Below are 19917 nucleotides of genomic sequence, written 5' to 3' on the forward strand. Positions count from 1 at the left end.
CAACTCTACTCTACGGCTGAACTGGCTCTACAACACCAGTAAATAATGGAGGGGGAAGGGGGTAGTAAATTGCCCTACCTGGTGCACAGGGCAGCGGGGCTGCGATAGGGCCCCTGGAAGTCAGCGGAGCTGAGGATGTAGCCCAGGGGCTTGTGCAGGTTGACGCTGGGCTTGGTGAGGAAGTCAGCTGTGTCGGGAAACTCCACCGGGGGGCGCGTAACCTGGGAGGAGAGACCTCCCCCTTGAGGACTGTGGCTGGGGGAGCTGACAGGACTCAGACTGGGGGACGCACCTGTAGAGTGAGAGAGATAGGAAAGAAATGAGAGAGAGAGAGAGCTAGTCAAACAACTTAAAAACACATTCTACTTCCACACAGTGTATCAGACCTGTGTATACAGTAAATCCTCATGATCTCACCTGCTCTCCTGGGCCCGGCATGGTAGGTCAGGGTCACAGAGGAGGACCTCTGCTTAGGGATGGTCAACAGGTTTGCATTTGGCCCATTGGACAGAGACCCCGTGCTGGAACACACACACACACACCATGGCACTTACTGCTAGAACTAATGAGACAACATTAGTTAAAATGCTTCCATATTCAATCTACACCATTATAATGATGAACTTTTTCACACCCGCTCTTATGTATAAAGATGAACTTAGAGAAATGTTACATAGCAAACAGTAACACTAATTATATGACTCATTTGGTGCTCAAAATAAGACAATGAAAATCAACATTGAAAATGTATCCTTGAAGAAGTCAAAGATCCCTAAAAGGTCAAGTGAGTCATTTAAACAGTGTTGGAACAAAGAGAATGAAGGAATGTTATGGTCATTATCTGTTAGGCATATCAGCTTACAGAGCTTGACCACTACTGCCCCCCAGTGGATATAAAGGGGAACCACATCTTCAGGGAGTTTAATCAAAGACACATGGTAACAAAGAATGTGTTGCTGAGGGAGGGCCTGCTTGTTCATATCAGGGTAAAGACAGTGAGTGTGCCATGATGAAAATGACCTGACCTTGAAAGATGTGCTCCAGTACTTTTGTATACGTTTTAATCAGTAGTACTGAAAGTAGTGCCCGCGTGCAAAAGTGGTCCCCGAAAACGCCATACTACCTTGCAAATGTGCAGATATGAGCACCAAGTCATTGCTCTCTTTACTGTGTGTGTGTGTGTGTGTGTGTGTGTGTGTGTGTGTGTGTGTGTGTGTCTTGCTAGCTGTCACTGAAATGGTAGGGGGCTGAAGCTCATTTGCTAAAACTCTAATTGCTAGGGGACTAGCCCACATAGGGGTAAATGTAGAGAAAATGGCACCGCAAAGCTTCCAGAAAAGTTGCTTTCAAACTAGGGATTTCATGGCTAATTGAGGTAAGACAGTAATTCTGCTCATAGATTATGCATGTATGAACTACACATTGACACATCCAGCCGAAAGCGTGAGGTTTAAAAAAAAGTATTAGTCGCCAAATTACCCGGGGCATATATCTTTAACCTTTAACCTGGTGTCTGAACTCTGAAGTCCCACCTGTGTGTGATCGTACCTGGTCATATTGCGATCAGGGTGTGTGTGGTAATGTTGAGGTCAAGGTGTGTGTGGACGTACCTGGTCATATTGAAGTCACTGTGTGTGTGGTAATGTTGAGGTCAAGGTGTGTGTGGTCGTACCTGGTCATATTGAGGTCAGGGTGGGGTCCCGGTCTCTTGCCGTTGTTGCGTTCCCAGCGGGAGGAGACCGACTCCAGAGGGGGGAGAGGGGAGGAGGTGGAGCCGCGGCGGAGTTGGGGGGTTGGTAGGCTGTTCCTGCTGCTAAGACCCTAGGTGTGTGGAGGGGAGCAGGGAGACATTATTACATTATGGTCAATGATGCTATAACACAGTCAAAGGCAGATCTATATTCAGCTCACCACCAGGTTACATAGAGTAGAGCAGGTGTACAACTAAAAACACATAGAAGAGGAACATTCATTATGAGGATAAGATACCATGTATAAGTGGATAATGTGTTAGTGGATAATGTGTTGGCCTGCTAGTCTCAGCAGGCTTCTGTCTGTGTGTTAGTTATGATCTGCTAGTATCACATTCAGAAGGTTGCTGGAGGGCCCACCTTCAGGGGCTTCCTGTCGCCCCTCTCTGCAGGGTCCTCCACCTCGGTACAGGGGTAGAAACCTGGGAAGGGGGTGAAGGGGTTGACCCTGGGCCGACAGGAGCCAGAGAAGGTCCCCATGAGGCTGCTGACGCTGCGCAGGGACGAGACGGTGTGTGGCGACAGGGACGAGTCCATCAGCAGGTCAGACACCATGTTCCTGGCCTCGTTGATGACCGACAGGTCCACTCCGTTACCACTTACCGCTCCCTGGGGACATGGAGGAGACAAGGGGACACATGTCAGAGAGATCCCTCATTCAGCAGAGCACAAACATACAGTAGATACTGTACTAAAGAAGAGAGACTGGTGTCCTTTACAGTTTGTAATGAACCCAGAAAGGATTTAAATGACCAAACACAAAACCTTCTGAAGAAGAAATTCCTTCTTAATTGCCATTTTTTCCTTAACTATGGACTTATGAAGAAAGTTAAGCGAAGTTGCTATTCCTCAAAAAGATTATTGGAAATGTTCTTATGTTACTTCTTATGTATCTCCTTAAGCAAAAAGTAAAAAGAAATGAGATGCTTGAAAATAAAGTGATTCCCAGATAGCTAAACCCTTGTCTTAAACACATGGCAGTGAAAGAATATGCTAATGTGAGCTATTAAACATGTTCAATTGACTCAAACTTCATCTGAAAGTTTCAGTGTTAATTGTTTTTAGCCCAAGTTCATATTTTAGACCAGTAATCACAATTAGAAATATGCGAACATGATTGCCATTGCTAGATAGACAGCTAGCTGGCTGGGTTGCCTAACGACAAACATCTGAAGATTGTTAAGTTCATAAGAAGACACCTGAGAAGTTCATGAGAAAATCATGAATTCATTTTTGAGGATCTACACATATGAACTTATTTTCTTCTTGTTAAGAAGCTTCTTAAGTTTTTGCGTAAAAAGTGTTTTTGCGTAAAAAGTGTTTTTGCGTAAAAAGTGGGCCCAGGACATCTACAGGTATCACACATACGCAGGTAAGACTGTCAGATAGCTGTAACAGGACACTGCTGGCCTCATTGTGATGGGACTGTACTTGTCACTCCTCCTCTTACAGCAGTAGAGGGTAGTGTGAAGGGCAGACAGGCTCAATAGTGAGCTCATGGCATTGATGCTGGGTAATTGAAAGGCTGTTTGGACCAGTGATGTCAGTAATAAAGGGGAGTGGTGCTGGCAGGGCATGGTGCTGGCTGGGCATGGTGCTGGTGTGTGTGCATCTGTGTGGAGTAAAAGTGCAGCACTGGCACTTCCCTGGCCCAGTGACGACAGCTAGGACACTGTGTGTATGTCATGACGCTGACGGAGATCCTGCCTGCACCCCTACCCCTCTTCACCCTGCCTATCCTACTGACTGTTGCTGTGCTGATAGACCCCATATAAAATACTAGAGAGTTTGGAGAACTAGGCTACTTTTGAAGGCCCGGCTCTGTGGCCACAATGAGTGGTGAGTGATGAGTGGGGCAGACGTCAGTCAGAGGAGCACAGCTTCCTGTTGATCTACCTGTACAGCGTGTCTGCAAAACACTGTGGACCCCAACAGGATGACAAGACACACAAGGCACAAAATACACACATGGGCAGGCCTACATGCACAGTTCAAACATCTACACACACACACACATCTACACATACGGGCAGGCCTACATGCACAGTTCAAACATCTACACACACACACACACATCTACACATACGGGCAGGCCTACATGCACAGTTCAAACACATCTACACACACGGGCAGGCCTATGCACAGTTCAAACACATCTACACACATCTACAAATACGGGCAGGCCTACATGCACAGTTCAAACACATCTACACACACACACTCACACGGGCAGGCCTACATGCACAGTTCAAACATCTACACACACATTTACATACACGGGCAGGCCTACATGCACAGTTCAAACACATCTACACACACGGGCAGGCCTACATGCATAGTTCAAACACATCTACACACACACACACACACACACATCTACACACATGGGCAGGCCTACATGCACAGTTCAAACATCCACACACACACACACACCCACACACACACACACACACACACGGGCAGGCCTACATGCACAGTTCAAACACATCTACACACACATCTACACACACGGGCAGGCCTACATGCACAGTTCAAACACATCTACACACACACACATGGGCAGGCCTACATGCACAGTTCAAACACATCTACACACACACACACACACACACACACACACACACACACAGGCAGGCCTACATGCACAGTTCAAACATCTACACACACACACACATCTACACACACATCGACACAAACACACACACACACACACACACACACACATGCTTACAAAAACACAGATGCTTCCATTCTGCGATGCATAAAGTAGACCTAGCATAAAACGTGTGTCAGCGATTTGACAATAAATTGAAACACAAGGCCAGTATACTAGATTAGAAAGATTATGTGGAGGCTCTCCAAAATGTATTGAGATAAATCTGATTTCCTAAAAGTTTGGAGTTGGTAAAAAAAAAAATGCACCTCTGTACTTATTAATTCCAGCCTCAATTCTTTGAAATATGACTAAATTACAGTTACTACACTAATACTATTTTCAGTCAGTATCCTCTTTTACTTACATTTTATCAATTCAATGCCCTCTCTGGGAAATGTAATTGGTTAGAGCATTGGACTAGGGTAGCAAATCTGAGTGGTTAGAGCATTGGACTAAATAAGAATAACTGAAAGGTTGCTTGTTAACTATGTTGATGATCTATAGTTGTATTCATGTTATTACAATTCATTCGTGGATTGAAAGTAAAATATGAAATGATCCCCAACCCTAATGTGAATGATAGACTGCACATGTGCTCTAACAGTGATAGAATATATGTGTGTGTGTGTGTGTGTGTGTGTGTGTGTGTGTGTGTGTGTGTGTGTGTGAGAGAGAGAGAGAGAAAACACACTAACCTGATACTGGGGCTTGTACCACTGCTTCAGGTCCCAGTCCCATAGGATCATCTGAACGAGAGAAACACACAAAGCAGTCAGGAGGCCTTGCTAGGGTGTGTGTTACAGATACATAACTCAGCAAAAAAAGAAACATCCCTTTTTCAGGACCCTGTCTTTCAAAGATAATTTTAAAAAATCCAAATAACTTCACAGATCTTCTTTGTAAAGACTTTAAACACTTGTTCAATTGCTTGTTCAATTAACCAGAAACTATTTATGAACATGCACCTGTGGAACGGTCGTTAAGACACTAACAGCTTACAGACGGTAGGCAATTACGGTCAGTTATGAAAACTTAGGACACTAAAGAGGCCTTTCTACTGACTCTCAAAAACACCAAAAGAAAGATGCCCAGGGTCCCTGCTCATCTGCGTGAACGTGCCTTAGGCATGCTGCAAGGAGGCATGAGGACTGCAGATGTGGCCAGGGAAATAAATACATTTTCCATACTGTGAGACGCCTAACACAGAGCTACAGGGAGACAGGACAGACAGCTGAACATTCTCAGAACACTGAGAATAAATGAGGTTGACAGTGAGAGGACGTTTCTTTTTTTGCTGAGTTATATATATATGCACATGCAGGTATTCATTAATCACAACCAACGATTGTTGTTTTATCATAAGAGGTGAAGTACTTCAACACATGCATCAGTTCTAATACAATAGGTCCATAAAGAGAAAGTCATATTTTACAGTATTAGAGATAGTGTAACTGTTGTAGCATATTAAAGAGGTCAATGAGAAACAGTCTATTTTACAGTATTAGACATAGTGTAACTGTTGTAGCATATTAAAGAGGTCAACGAGAAAGTCATATTTTACAGTATTAGACAGTGTAACTGTTGTAGCATATTAAAGAGGTCAACGAGAAAGTCATATTTTACAGTATTAGACATAGTGTAACTGTTGTAGCATATTAAAGAGGTCAACGAGAAACAGTCTATTTTACAGTATTAGACAGTGTAACTGTTGTATCATATTAAAGAGGTCAACGAGAAACAGTCTATTTTACAGTATTAGACATAGTGTAACTGTTGTAGCATATTAAAGAGGTCAACGAGAAAGTCATATTTTACAGTATTAGACATAGTGTAACTGTTGTAGCATATTAAAGAGGTCAACGAGAAAGTCATATTTTACAGTATTAGACATAGTGTAACTGTTGTAGCATATTAAAGAGGTCAACGAGAAACAGTCTATTTTACAGTATTAGACATAGTGTAACTGTTGTATCATATTAAAGAGGTCAATGAGAAACAGTCTATTTTACAGTATTAGACAGTGTAACTGTTGTAGCATATTAAAGAGGTCAACGAGAAACAGTCTATTTTACAGTATTAGACATAGTGTAACTGTTGTAGCATATTAAAGAGGTCAACGAGAAAGTGTTGTTTCTTTATTCACCTCTAGTAGTTAACCTAAAGTAAACACATGAGGGTAAGATAGAATCAGGTCAAACAGCTTACATAGACGAATTGCCAAACGGTGGACTTTCAACTGCTGTAGTGTTATTTAGGCCGACACACACAGAGACTATTGTGTCTAACTTATGCCTTTTGTAGAAAGGAAAAACACAAAATGCAAACCACCGCAACCAGCCAACCACAATGAAACGTCAACAATGGTACTCTCAGATCTTATCTAGCCCCCATTACGTCAATGACCAGCATTTCCACATGATCTGTCAAGAGAAAAGTCACCAAACAGAGCTCAGTCTCACACAGACAAACTGCTACTATGCCACGAGTGTTGAACTTCCGTTGTCACATACTGGGTTGTAGGTTTACTTACGACACACTACAATAACTAGATCTACAGTGGGTGTTGAATTGATGTGAATTGGTTTCAATAGGCCTAGATCTGCAGTACAACCTCGAACGATACCATTTTTGCCATTTGTTGATATTATTTAATTCACTAGTTTCGCCTCATTTTGGACAGTATTTTCACTCCATTAAAACATTTTAAGTAGGATTGGCATATAAAAGAGTTTAAATGATCAAACTACCACTTCTGGGGAGAATAAAATAACAGCAACAAACACCCAACAGTATCTGTGGATGATCTATAGTCTAGACCGAGCAGAACAGTCTGTCCTGAAGGAAATGTGTCTTGGGAGCAGTTTGCCATCATACTGGGTGATCACTATACATGTCCTCTCAGGGAGGACACAGGTTAGTCGCCAGGTTAAACCCAGAGAGCAAACACTCATTCTCTCAAGACTCAGAGAGCATGCAGTCTTTCTACTGGCCACAAGGGTGTGTGCTAGAGGCATGTGGATGGATGGACACACTTCAAGGCCTCTGCTCTCTCTAGTCTTTAGTCACAGACCACCTCTCAGACTTAAACACAAAAACACACAGCAAGTCACATCTAAATAGACACAAAGCCCAATCCTAGGAAGTATAAGCCTAGTCATTATATAAGATAGTGCATACTGGTCTACTTCAATCTTATAATCACACTGTAAATCATTGGTGCATCGTTGATGCTTAAGTGTTAGTTCACTGGTCCCCAATGCACTGGAACATAGTGCAGGGCTATGAAAACAACCTCCTTTCTGCAATGTAAGAAAGCATTTATTATCCAGGTCTCTTTGTTTCACATAATTGTAAACGTTGACATGAATCACATTCATCCAACATGTAATCCTCAAAGACATTTGTTATTTAGCTTTAACTAACACAGTAAATAAGGATATCTTTGTGATTGCACAGGACCCTTAGTCTAGGTTGTGTGTTCAGTAGTAGACTGCTACAGAGTGTGAGAGCAGGTGTGGTGAGGAGTGATGCACCCTGGGAGTGAGAGTGATACCAGTGCTGTTGTAAATAATAATTCAGTATCAGAGACCAAGAATTGCGACCAGAGATCCTCTGAATGAACACAGAAACCAAAGCATTTATGTCAGGGGAATGTCATCCCAAAGCATATTTTATCTGCATCAAAGGACACCAGACGCAAAGAATACGAGGCCATTAAATAGGTTAGATTGGATGACAAGTGTATCTGTGCTGCGCTTCTATGAGAGGCCTTGTTCCTTCCTCTCCAATCAGAGGCAGTTTCATTGATCAGACCGGGATGCTCAGTGTTTGTCATCAGACTCTGTACAACACGGCCAAACATTTAGTACAGCAAATAAGCACTGCCATGGCAACTCAACAGAGCCCAGCAAACAATGCTCCAAACGCCATGGCAACGGGAGAGGGCCGGAGGAAAGATCTGTCGGACGTCTGTTTGTTTACAGAGAGAGCGGGGCGGAGGAGAGAGAAAGATGGGTCAGAGGGAGAGAGAGAGATGGGTCAGAGGGAGGGGGAGAGTGAGGAGAGAGAGAGATGGGTCAGAGGGAGAGAGAGAGATGGGTCAGAGGGAGGGGAGAGAGATGGGAGAGAGAAAGATGGGTCGGAGGGATGGGTCAGAGGGAGGAGAGAGAAAGATGGGTCAGAGGGAGAGAGAGAGATGGGTCAGAGGGAGGGGGAGAGAGGAGATGGGTCAGAGGGAGAGAGAGAGATGGGTCAGAGGGAGGGGGAGATGGGTCAGAGAGAAAGATGGGTCGGAGGGAGGGGGAGGAGGAGAGAGAAAGATGGGTCAGAGGGAGAGAGAGAGATGGGTCAGAGGGAGAGAGAGAGATGGGTCAGAGGGAGAGAGAGAGATGGGTCAGAGGGAGAGAGAGAGATGGGTCAGAGGGAGAGAGAGAGATGGGTCAGAGGAGAGAGAGAGATGGGTCAGAGGGAGAGAGAGAGATGGGTCAGAGGGAGAGAGAGAGATGGGTCAGAGGGAGAGAGAGAGATGGGTCAGAGGGAGAGAGAGAGATGGGTCAGAGGGAGAGAGAGATGGGTCAGAGGGAGAGAGAGATGGGGCGGAGGAGAGAGAAAGATGGGTCAGAGGGAGAGAGAGAGATGGGTCAGAGGGAGAGAGAGATGGGTCAGAGGGAGAGAGAGAGATGGGTCAGAGGGAGAGAGAGAGATGGGTCAGAGGGAGAGAGAGAGATGGGTCAGAGGGAGAGAGAGAGATGGGTCAGAGGGAGAGAGAGATGGGTCAGAGGGAGAGAGAGATGGGTCAGAGGGAGAGAGAGAGATGGGTCAGAGGGAGAGAGAGAGATGGGTCAGAGGGAGAGAGAGATGGGTCAGAGGGAGAGAGAGATGGGGGCGGAGAGAGAGAAAGATGGGTCAGAGGGAGAGAGAGAGATGGGTCAGAGGGAGAGAGAGATGGGTCAGAGGGAGAGAGAGAGATGGGTCAGAGGGAGAGAGAGAGATGGGTCAGAGGGAGAGAGAGATGGGTCAGAGGGAGAGAGAGATGGGTCAGAGGGAGAGAGAGAGATGGGTCAGAGGGAGGGGGAGAGTGAGGAGAGAGAAAGATGGGTCGGAGGGAGAGAGAGAGATGGGTCAGGGAGGGGGAGAGGAGAGATGGGTCAGAGGGAGAAAGAGAGATGGGTCAGAGGGAGAGAGAGAGATGGGTCAGAGGGAGGGGAGAGATGAGGAGAGAGAAAGATGGGTCGGAGGGAGAGAGAGAGATGGGTCAGAGGGAGAGAGAGAGATGGGTCAGAGGGAGAGAGAGAGATGGGTCAGAGGGAGAGAGAGAGATGGGTCAGAGGGAGAGAGAGAGATGGGTCAGAGGGAGAGAGAGAGATGGGTCAGAGGGAGAGAGAGAGATGGGTCAGAGGGAGAGGGAGAGATGGGTCAGAGAGAGAGATGGGTCAGAGAGAGAGATGGGTCAGAGGGAGAGATGGGTCAGAGGGAGAGATGGGTCAGAGGGAGAGATGGGTCAGAGGGAGAGATGGGTCAGAGGGAGAGATGGGTCAGAGGGAGAGATGGGTCAGAGGAGAGATGGGTCAGAGGGAGAGAGAGATGGGTCAGAGGGAGAGAGAGAGATGGGTCAGAGGGAGAGAGAGAGATGGGTCAGAGGGAGAGAGAGAGATGGGTCAGAGGGAGGGGGAGAGATGGGTCAGAGGGAGAGATGGGTCAGAGGGAGAGAGAGAGATGGGTCAGAGGGAGAGAGAGAGATGGGTCAGAGGGAGAGAGAGATGGGTCAGAGGGAGAGAGAGAGATGGGTCAGAGGGAGAGAGAGAGATGGGTCAGGGAGGGAGAGAGATGGGTCAGAGGGAGGGGGAGAGATGGGTCAGAGGGAGAGAGAGAGATGGGTCAGAGGGAGAGAGAGAGATGGGTCAGAGGGAGAGAGAGAGATGGGTCAGAGGGAGAGAGAGAGAGAGATGGGTCAGAGGGAGAGAGAGAGAGATGGGTCAGAGGGAGAGAGAGAGAGATGGGTCAGAGGGAGAGAGAGAGATGGGTCAGAGGGAGAGAGAGAGATGGGTCAGAGGGAGAGAGAGAGATGGGTCAGAGGGAGAGAGAGAGATGGGTCAGAGGGAGAGAGAGAGATGGGTCAGAGGGAGAGAGAGAGATGGGTCAGAGGGAGAGAGAGAGATGGGTCAGAGGGAGAGAGAGAGAGATGGGTCAGAGGGAGAGAGAGAGATGGGTCAGAGGGAGAGAGAGAGATGGGTCAGAGGGAGAGAGAGAGATGGGTCAGAGGGAGAGAGAGAGATGGGTCAGAGGGAGAGAGAGAGATGGATCAGAGGGAGAGAGAGAGATGGGTCAGAGGGAGAGAGCGGAGAGGGAGTGATGAGAGAGGGGAGTGACAGAGGGAGAGAGAGGGAGTGACAGGGAGGGAGAGAGCGGAGAGGGAGTGATGAGAGAGGGAGTAACAGAGGGAGAGAGAGAGGGAGTGACAGGGAGGGAGAGAGCGGAGAGGGAGTGATGAGAGAGAGGGAGTGACAGAGGGAGAGAGAGGGAGTGACAGGGAGGGAGAGAGCGGAGAGGGAGTGATGAGAGAGAGGAGTGACAGAGGGAGAGAGAGGGAGTGACAGGGAGGGAGAGAGCGGAGAGGGAGTGATGAGAGAGAGGGAGTGACAGAGGAGAGAGAGGGAGTGACAGGGAGGGAGAGAGCGGAGAGGGAGTGATGAGAGAGAGGGAGTGACAGAGGGAGAGAGAGGGAGTGACAGGGAGGGAGAGAGAGAGGCTGCCATGGAGTGTAGTGGTTGACGCAGTCGAGACGTGCTGCTGGCCTGGCTGTCAGACTGGAGCCAGGGAGTGTGTTCCTCAGACACGTGTGTCCCTGTGACGCTTTGTTCACACCTCTGTGAGCACGCACACACATACACATGTACGTTCTGTTCATATCTCTCTGTACACTCTATGTTCCTCTTTTCACCTCAACATGTAGTCTCATTCGAAAAATGCCAAGCTCTGTTCACACATGATTTGACAGTGAACGTAACAGTTCCAGAGACAGGGAAATGTGGGTCAACAGCAGAGTTCAATGGCCACAATACACAGGCCTGTTAGCTAGCCCCTGTGTGTGTAACAACAACATTATGCGCGCACACACACGCACACCTGCCTAATTACAGATTCACCAGTTTGTAGGTCAAAAGAGAGCATCATGTGTTATTCTTAACAAGAAAGAGGAGGATTGTCATGAGGATGAACACATCCAAATAGGCTACACATACAAACACATATGTTTATGTAACATGGTACAATACTGTGTACAACTGTACCAATGCAAATATGTGTGCTACATCCTCTCATCCTCTCCTATTTTAACACAACTCTACTTGCTCTACTTGTAAATTCAAATGGAGGTAAACATACTGGAACATTCTTATCTGTATGAGAGGGTCACAATTGAGGCCTGATAAAGTCACAATATAGGGCCTAGTATAGTCACAATATAGGGCCTAGTATAGTCACAATACAGGGCCTAGTATAGTCACAATATAGGGTCAAATATAGTCACAATATAGGGTCAAATATAGTCACAATATAGGGTCAAATATAGTCACAATATAGGGTCAAATATAGTCACAATATAGGGCCTAGTATCGTCACAATATAGGGCCTAGTATCGTCACAATATAGGGCCTAATATCGTCACAATATAGGGCCTAATATAGTCACAATATAGGGCCTAATATAGTCACAATATAGGGCCTAATATAGTCACAATATAGGGCCTAGTATAGTCACAATATAGGGCCTAGTATAGTCACAATATAGGGCCTAGTGTAGTCACAATATAGGGCCTAATATAGTCACAATATACAGCCTGATATAGTCACAATAGAGGGCCTAATATAGTCACAATATAGGGCCTAATTCCTAATATACCAGGCTGATCATATGTTTACAGCTCAGGTGAAATGTGGTGAAGATAAACTGAACAAAAATATAAACATGCAAGAATTTCAAAGATATGAGTTACCGTAAAGAAACCAGTCAATTTAAATAAATTCCTTAGGCCCTAATTTATGGATTTCATGACTTGGTCACATACACCTAAACAAAAGGTAGGGGGTGTGGATCAGAAAACCAGTCAGTATCTGGTGTGACCACCATTTGCCTCCTGCAGCTTGACACATCTACTTCACAGAGTTGATTGTGGCCTGTGGAATGTTGACCCACTCCTCTTCAATGGCTGTGCAAAGTTGCTGTATATTGACGGGAACTGGAACACAATGTCGTACACGCCGATCCAGAGCATCCCAAACATGCTCAATGGATGACATGTCTAGTTGAGTATGCAGGCCATGGAAGAACTGGGACATTTTCCGCTTCCAGGAATTGTGTACAGATCATTGCGACATGGGGCCGTGCATAATCATGCTGAAACATGAGGTGATGATGGCAGATGAATGGCATGACAATGGGCCTCAGGATCTCTTCGTGGTATCTCTGTACTTTCAAATTACCATCAATAAAATGTAATTGAGTTTGTTGTCCGTATTTATGCCTGACCATACCATAACCCCACCACCACCACCATGTGGCACTCTGTTCACAATGTTGACATCAGCAAACTGATCGGCTACATGGCACCATCTTCCTGGTACAGTTGAAACTGGGATTCATCCGTGAAGAGCACACTTTTCCAGCATGCCAGTGGCCATCGAAGGTGAGAATTTGCCCACTGAAGTCAGTTATGACACCAAATTGCAGTCAGGTCCAGACCCCTAGTGAGGATACAGAGCATGCAGATGAGCTTCCCTGAGACGGTTAGTGCAGAAATCCTTCGGTTGTGCAAACCCAATCCGAGTGACTGGTCTCAGAAAATCCCGCAGGTGAATAAGCCGGATGTGAAGGTCCTGGGCTGGTGTGGTTACACGTGTCTGCTGTTGTGAGGCTGGTTGGACGTACTGCCAAATTCTCTAAAACAACGTTGGAGGCGGCTTATGGTATAGAAATTAACATTCAATTCTCTTGCAATGGCTCTGGTGGACATTCCTGCAGTCAGCATGCCAATTGAATGCTCCCTCAACATCTGTGGCATTGTGTTGTGTGACAAAACTGCACATTTTAGAGTGACCTATTATTGTCCCCAGCACAAAGTGTACCTGTGTAATGATCATGCTGTTTCATCAGCTTCTTGATATGCCACACCTGTCAGGTGTATGGATTATCTTGGCAAAGGAGATATGTTCACTAACACGGATGTAAACAAATTGTGTATGAAACATTTCTGACATCTTTTACTTCCGCTCATGAAACATGGGACCAACACTTTGCATGATGCGTTTATATTTTTGTTCAGTGTAATAAAAAAAAGGTTTACAAAATCTCCAATAGTTCATTGATTGAGAAGACCGAATTTGTTAGGTGTTTTGGTTCTTGGTGTGAGGTGAGGTATTTGTGAGGAGGGAGCTGTGTGTTGTGAGTGGCTGGGAGAGGGGAAAGTGTCAGTATGTGCGTTTCTCACCTGCCTGCCCCTAGCCCTGGGTTATGACAGAGAGCCGAATAACTCCACACTGACATGCTACAGCCCTCAACCCACCCCGCCCCACCCGCCAACCAGGGCCAGCCTGTCAGGGAAGCACACCCAAACAACACCCTATAACACACCCTGGTCCTGCTGCAACACCAGCCATATCCTTTGATGACTGATGACTGCCTGGCCTTAACTGTCAATAACACCCCCACAGTCAGCCACATCCCCACAACCAAACCGGACATTTAACTACTCTACTGCAGTCTGCAGACAGACGGCTTGCCACACCATAGACCAGAGTTCCCCAACTGGCGGCCCGCGTGGTTTTATTTGGCCCCCAAGTTTCTGAGCAAAAGAAAAATCTGTTCAAATTTCTTTGAATTTTGGAAATATGTTCCAAAGTATTCCCAAACATGATTTATAAAATATATTTATCTAGACACTTTGTGTTTTTGATATTGCTACTATGAAAGTAACCATTTCACTGTATTGTTTACACCTTCTGTATCCTGGGCATGTGACAAATACACTTCGATTTAGTTTGATATAGTGTGTGTTTACCAGAGACGGTAATGTGAAGAACAACATGACCTGCACCAAAGTCAGGTTAGGGAATAGACCAAGGACTAGATAGAGTATTTTTACCTAGAGTTTTTCCTTATTGTAGGCTACTACTTCGTCTTGAAATCTTTGGTTGTTTACTAAACTACTCACTCTGCTTAGCACATGGCCTCACATGTGAATCTTTAAAGACATGGGTGGGGCTAAGGCTTAAGAGGGTGTGAACACGTGTCAACAAAGAAGAACTCTCCAGTAGGTGTACCAAAACATTCAATGGCCATTTCCTCAAAAGTGTTGTTAGTAACTTTCAAAGCAGAATTACTTTCCCATTGTTCCTCAACTGCAGTGGATGATATACCACGTTTTACCTCACAATTTTACATTTTGCTACATAGAACCGGATACAGGTGGTGGGTCACACACACCATAAATACAGTTGAAGTCGGAAGTTTACATACACTTAGGTTGGAGTCATTAAAACTAATTTTTCAACCACTCCACAAATTTCTTGTTAATAACAAACTATAGTTTTGGCCAGTCGGTTAGGTCAGCTACTTTGTGCACGACACAAGTAATTTTTCCAACAATCATTTACAGACAGATTATTTCACTTATAACTCTCTGAATCACAATTCACAAAGTTGACTGTGCCTTTAAACAGCTTGGAACATTCCAGAAAATGATGTCATGGCTTTAGAAGCTTCTGATAGGCTAATTGACATCATTTGAGTCAATTGGAGGTGTACCTGCTGATGTATATCAAGACCTACCTTCAAACTCAGTGCCTCTTTGCTTGTCATCATGGGAAAAATCAAAAGAAATCAGCCAAAACCTCAGAAAAAAATGTGTAGACCTCCACAAGTCTGGTTCATCCTTGGGAGCAATTTACAAACGCCTGAAGGTACCGCGTTCATCTGTACAAACAATAGTTTGCAAGTATAAACACCATGGGAACAAGCAGCCATCATACCGATCAGGAAGGAGATGCATTCTGTCTCCTAGAGATGAACGTACTTTGGTGCAAAAAGTACAAATCAATCCCAGAACAGCAAAGGACCTTGTGAAGATGCTGGAGGAAACAGGTACAAAAGTATCTATATCCACAGTAAAACTTGTCCTATATCGACATAACCTGAAAGGCCGCTCCGCAAGGAAGAAGCCACTGCTCCAAAACTGCCATAAAAAAGCCGGACTACGGTTTGCAACTGCACATGGGGAGAAAGATCGCACTTTTTGGAGAAATGCCCTCTGGTCTGATGAAACAAAAACAGAACTGTTTGGCCATAATGACCATTGTTATGTTTGGAGGAAAAAGGGGGAGGCTTGCAAGCCAAAGAACACCATCCCAACTGTGAAGCACAGGGGTGGCAGCATCATGTTGTGGGGGTGCTTTGCAGCAGGAGGGACTGGCACACTTCACAAAATAGATGGCATCATGAGGCAGGAAAATGATGTGGATGTATTGAAGCAACATCTCAAGACATCAGTCAGGAAGGTAAACCTTGGTCGCAAATGGGTCTTCCAAATGGACAATGACCCCAAGCATACTTCCAAAGTTGTGGCAAAATGGCTTAACTTCTTTGTAATCTGAAGATTTTCCGTGGTGCCCTGACTTCCTAATTAATTACATTTACATGATTAGTTTAAGGACAACAAAGCAGAGGTGTGGACTCGAGTCACAAATATGATGACTTGCAACTGGACTTTGACTTCAGCACTAATGACTCGTGACAACTTGGACTTGAGCCCTTTGACTCGGACTGACTTTACACCCTCCCCAAGCCCAAATATTAAAAATGATACTATTTTAAAAAAAAGTGTGCCGCGCATCAACTCTTCATTTAACGGATTACAGTTGGAATCGGACAGCAGCCAATCAAATTGTGGCAGCTGAGAAAAAGATGTGCGTTGCAATGCAGAGGAATGTCGGTGGGTGAATCCAGTCGGAGCCCTCGGAAAGATGATACCCAAAATTATTATTTTTGGATATGAAGACTACGCTGTAGTCAACAAAAACGTAACTAGCAAAACATGCGGGAAGAAAATTCAAAGGAGGCGCATCAAGTTCCAACTTGGTTCGACATTTGAAGCTGCACAAAGAACGTTAAATCGTGGCTAATATATCCGACAGCTATATAGAACTTTGCTTGTATAGCATGTAGGCTAACATAACATTAAGTCAATGAGCCTCCACACAGTCAGTCAGTGCGGGAACGTGATCATTACACCCAAGATTGAGCTACAACTCGGACTTGCCTGCCTTGACATGGGACTTGAGTGCTAAGGCTTGAGACTTACTTGTGACTTGTAAAACAATGACTTGGTCCCACTTCTGCAACAAAGTCAAGGTATTGGAGTGGCCATCACAAAGCCCTGACCTCAATCCTATAGAACATTTGTGGGCAGAACTGATAAAGCGTGTGCGAGCAAGGAGGCCTACAAACCTGACTCAGTTACAACAGCTCTGTCAGGAGGAGTGGGCTAAAATTCACCCAACTTATTGTGGGAAGCTTGGGGAAGGCTACCCAAAACATTTGATCCAAGTTAAACAATTTAAAGGCAATGCTACCAAATACTAATTGAGCGAATGTAAACGTCTGACCCACTAGGAAAGTGATGAAAGAAATAAAAGCTGAAATAAAGAATTCCCTACTATTACGCTGACATTTCACATTCTTAAAATAAAGTGGTGATCCTAAGACAGGGACATTTTACTAGGATTAAATGTCAGGAATTGTGAAAAATTGAGTTATGTTTTTGGCTAAGGTGTATGTAAACCTCCAACTTCAACTGTTGAAAAGTATATCGATTCAGCTATTTCAGCCACACCTGCTGCTGACAGGTGTATAAAATCGAGCACACAGCCATGCAATCACCATCGACCAGTTATTCCCAAACTGGGGTACGTACGCGCAATGCCGTCGGGGGGACACCAAATAAAATGGGATTCAAATCAAATATAAATAGATTTTCTTTCTCTCACATTTTCAAACAGTACATTTATATTTTCCAATGGGGCTATACATTTGGGTCAGGTTTTTCTCTCGCCTAAGTAGCCTCGGTTCACTGCCAAAAATCAAATGAAACTATCTAGTGTTCAATGAAATAACACCACAACGTCAAATACAGGAAGCCTAGTCAAATAATTAACATCCAATCACATTAACCGTTACTCTCTCGCGGGAAACCGCCACAGGAGTTTTTTTAGCGAGAATAAAGATGACTTTATAAAAGCAACAGATACCATTAATAAGAAGGGGCTAGAAGCGTCTTATATGGTGAGCCACCGAGTGGCTAGGACAGGCAAGCCCCATGCTATTGTGGAGAACTTAATTCTTCCTGCTGCCGCAGATATGGCTGGAACAATGCTGGGGGAAAAGGCCAACAAAAACTATACAGACAATACCTTCATCAAACAACACTTTCACAACGCATCAGTGACATGGCAGGAGATGTTTTGAAACAAGTACTGCTTCGCATACTAGCCAGTGAATTATATATGTGTTACAGCTGGATGAGTCAACAGACGTGGCGGGCCTGGCACAGCTCCTGGTATATGTCCGTTATGTTTATGGAGCGTCAATTAAGGAAGACATCCTCTTCTGCAAACTACTGGAAACCAGGACAACATGAGAGGATATTTTTAAAGTACTGGACAGCTTTGTGACATCAAATGGACTTTGGTGGTCAAGATGTGTTGGTATCTGTACTGATGGAGCAAAAGCCATGACAGGGAGACATAGTGGAGTGGTAACACGCGTGCAAGCAGTTGCTCCCGACACCACTTGGGTACACTGCAGCATCCACTGAGAGGCTCTTGCTGCCAAAGGAATACCTGACAGCTTGAAAGGCATTTTGGACACTACAGTGAAAATGGTTAACTTGGTTAAAACAAGGCCCCTGAACTATCGTGTATTTTCTGCATTATGCAATGATATGGGCAGCGACCATGTAAAGCTTTTACAACATACAACAGAAGTGTGCTGGTTATCAAGGGGCAAATTATTGACATGTTTAAAAAAAAATGTTTATTGAGAGACAAGCTTAAAGTTTACTGACCATAATTTTCACTTGTATGACCACTTGTATGATGACGAGTTTCTCACACGACTGGCCTATCTGGGTGATGTTTTTTCTCTCCTGAATGATCTGAATCTAGGATTACAGGGACTCTCCGCAACAATTTATGTGCGGGACAAAATTGAGGCTATGATTTAAAAGTTGGAGCTCTTCTCTGTCTGCATTAACAAGGACAACACACAGGTCTTTCCATCATTGTATTATTTTTTTTGTGTGCAAATGAACAAGCTTACGGACAATGTCAAATGTGATATAGCAAAGCACCTGAGTGAGCTGGGTATGCAATCACGCAGGTACTTTCCCAAAACTGACGACACAAACGACTGGATCCGTTATCCCTTTCATGCCCTGCCTCCAGTCCACTTACTGATATCTGAACAAGAGAGCCTCATTGAAATTGCAACAAATGGTTCTGCAAAAAATAAATTTAAATCAGAAGTCACTGACAGATTTCTGGATAGGGCTGCGCTCAGAGTTTTCGTGCTGAAGCGTGCGTTAAAATCATCTGTCTTCTGCTGCAACACTACCGAGCTCCAAACTGCCTCTGGGAGCAACGTCAGCACAATAACTGTTCTTCGGGAGCTTCAAGCCTAAGATCACCATGCGCAATGCTGAGAGTAGGGTAGGGTGGTGTAAAACTCGCCACCATTGGGCTCTGGAGCAGTGGAAACACGTTCTCTGGAGTGATCACGCTTCATCATCTGGCAGTCCGACAGACAAATCTGGGCTTAGTGGATGCCAGGCGAATGCTACCTTCCCCAATGCATAGGGCCAACTGTAAAGTTTGGTGGAGAAGGAATAATGGTCTGGGGCTGTTTTTCATGGTTCGAGCTATGCCCCTTAGTTCCAGTGAAGTGACATTTAACGCTACAGCATACAATGACATTCTAGATGATTCTGTGCTTCTAACTTTGTGGCAACAGTTTGGGGAAGGCCCTTTCCTGTTTCAGCATGATAATGCACCCGTGCACAAAGCGAGGTCCATACAGAAATGGTTTGTTGAGATCAGTGTGGATGAACTTGACTGGCCTGCACACAACCTGATCTCAACCCCATCGAACACCTTTGGGATTAATTGGAAAGCCGACTGCAAGCCAGGCCTAATCGCCCAACATCAGTGCCCGACCTCACTAATGGTTGTATGGCTGAATGGAAGCAAGTCCCTGCAGCAATGTTCTAACATCAAGTGGAAAGCCTTCCCAGAAGAGTGGAGGCCGTTATAGCAGCAAAGGCGGAACCAACTCCATATTAATGCCCATGATTTTGGAATTAGATGGTCGATGAGCATGTGTTCATATAGCTTTGTTCATGTAGTGTATGTGATCGTATACAAATATAAGCAAGGTTTGAAATGATTAGGTTTAAGTCAAATATTA

At 45.0% G+C, this 19917-nt stretch overlaps 1 protein-coding gene across 2 annotated transcripts in view; it reads right to left on the reverse strand.

Annotated features, from left to right (window-relative positions):
* LOC112263819 (cGMP-inhibited 3',5'-cyclic phosphodiesterase B) overlaps positions 1–19917 on the reverse strand; it is a 102059-nt gene that overhangs the window by 22119 nt on the left and 60023 nt on the right. For both annotated transcript variants that reach the window (XM_042330997.1, XM_042330996.1), the window contains exons 2-6: positions 5103–5153; positions 2112–2360; positions 1673–1821; positions 418–521; positions 79–292 (exon numbers count right to left, since the gene is read on the reverse strand). In XM_042330997.1, the coding sequence (XP_042186931.1) occupies positions 79–292; positions 418–521; positions 1673–1821; positions 2112–2360; positions 5103–5153 (767 nt within the window). The remainder of the gene's footprint in view (positions 1–78; positions 293–417; positions 522–1672; positions 1822–2111; positions 2361–5102; positions 5154–19917) is intronic.

Source organism: Oncorhynchus tshawytscha, linkage group LG12, assembly GCF_018296145.1.
Source record: "Oncorhynchus tshawytscha isolate Ot180627B linkage group LG12, Otsh_v2.0, whole genome shotgun sequence".
NCBI lineage: Eukaryota > Metazoa > Chordata > Actinopteri > Salmoniformes > Salmonidae > Oncorhynchus > Oncorhynchus tshawytscha.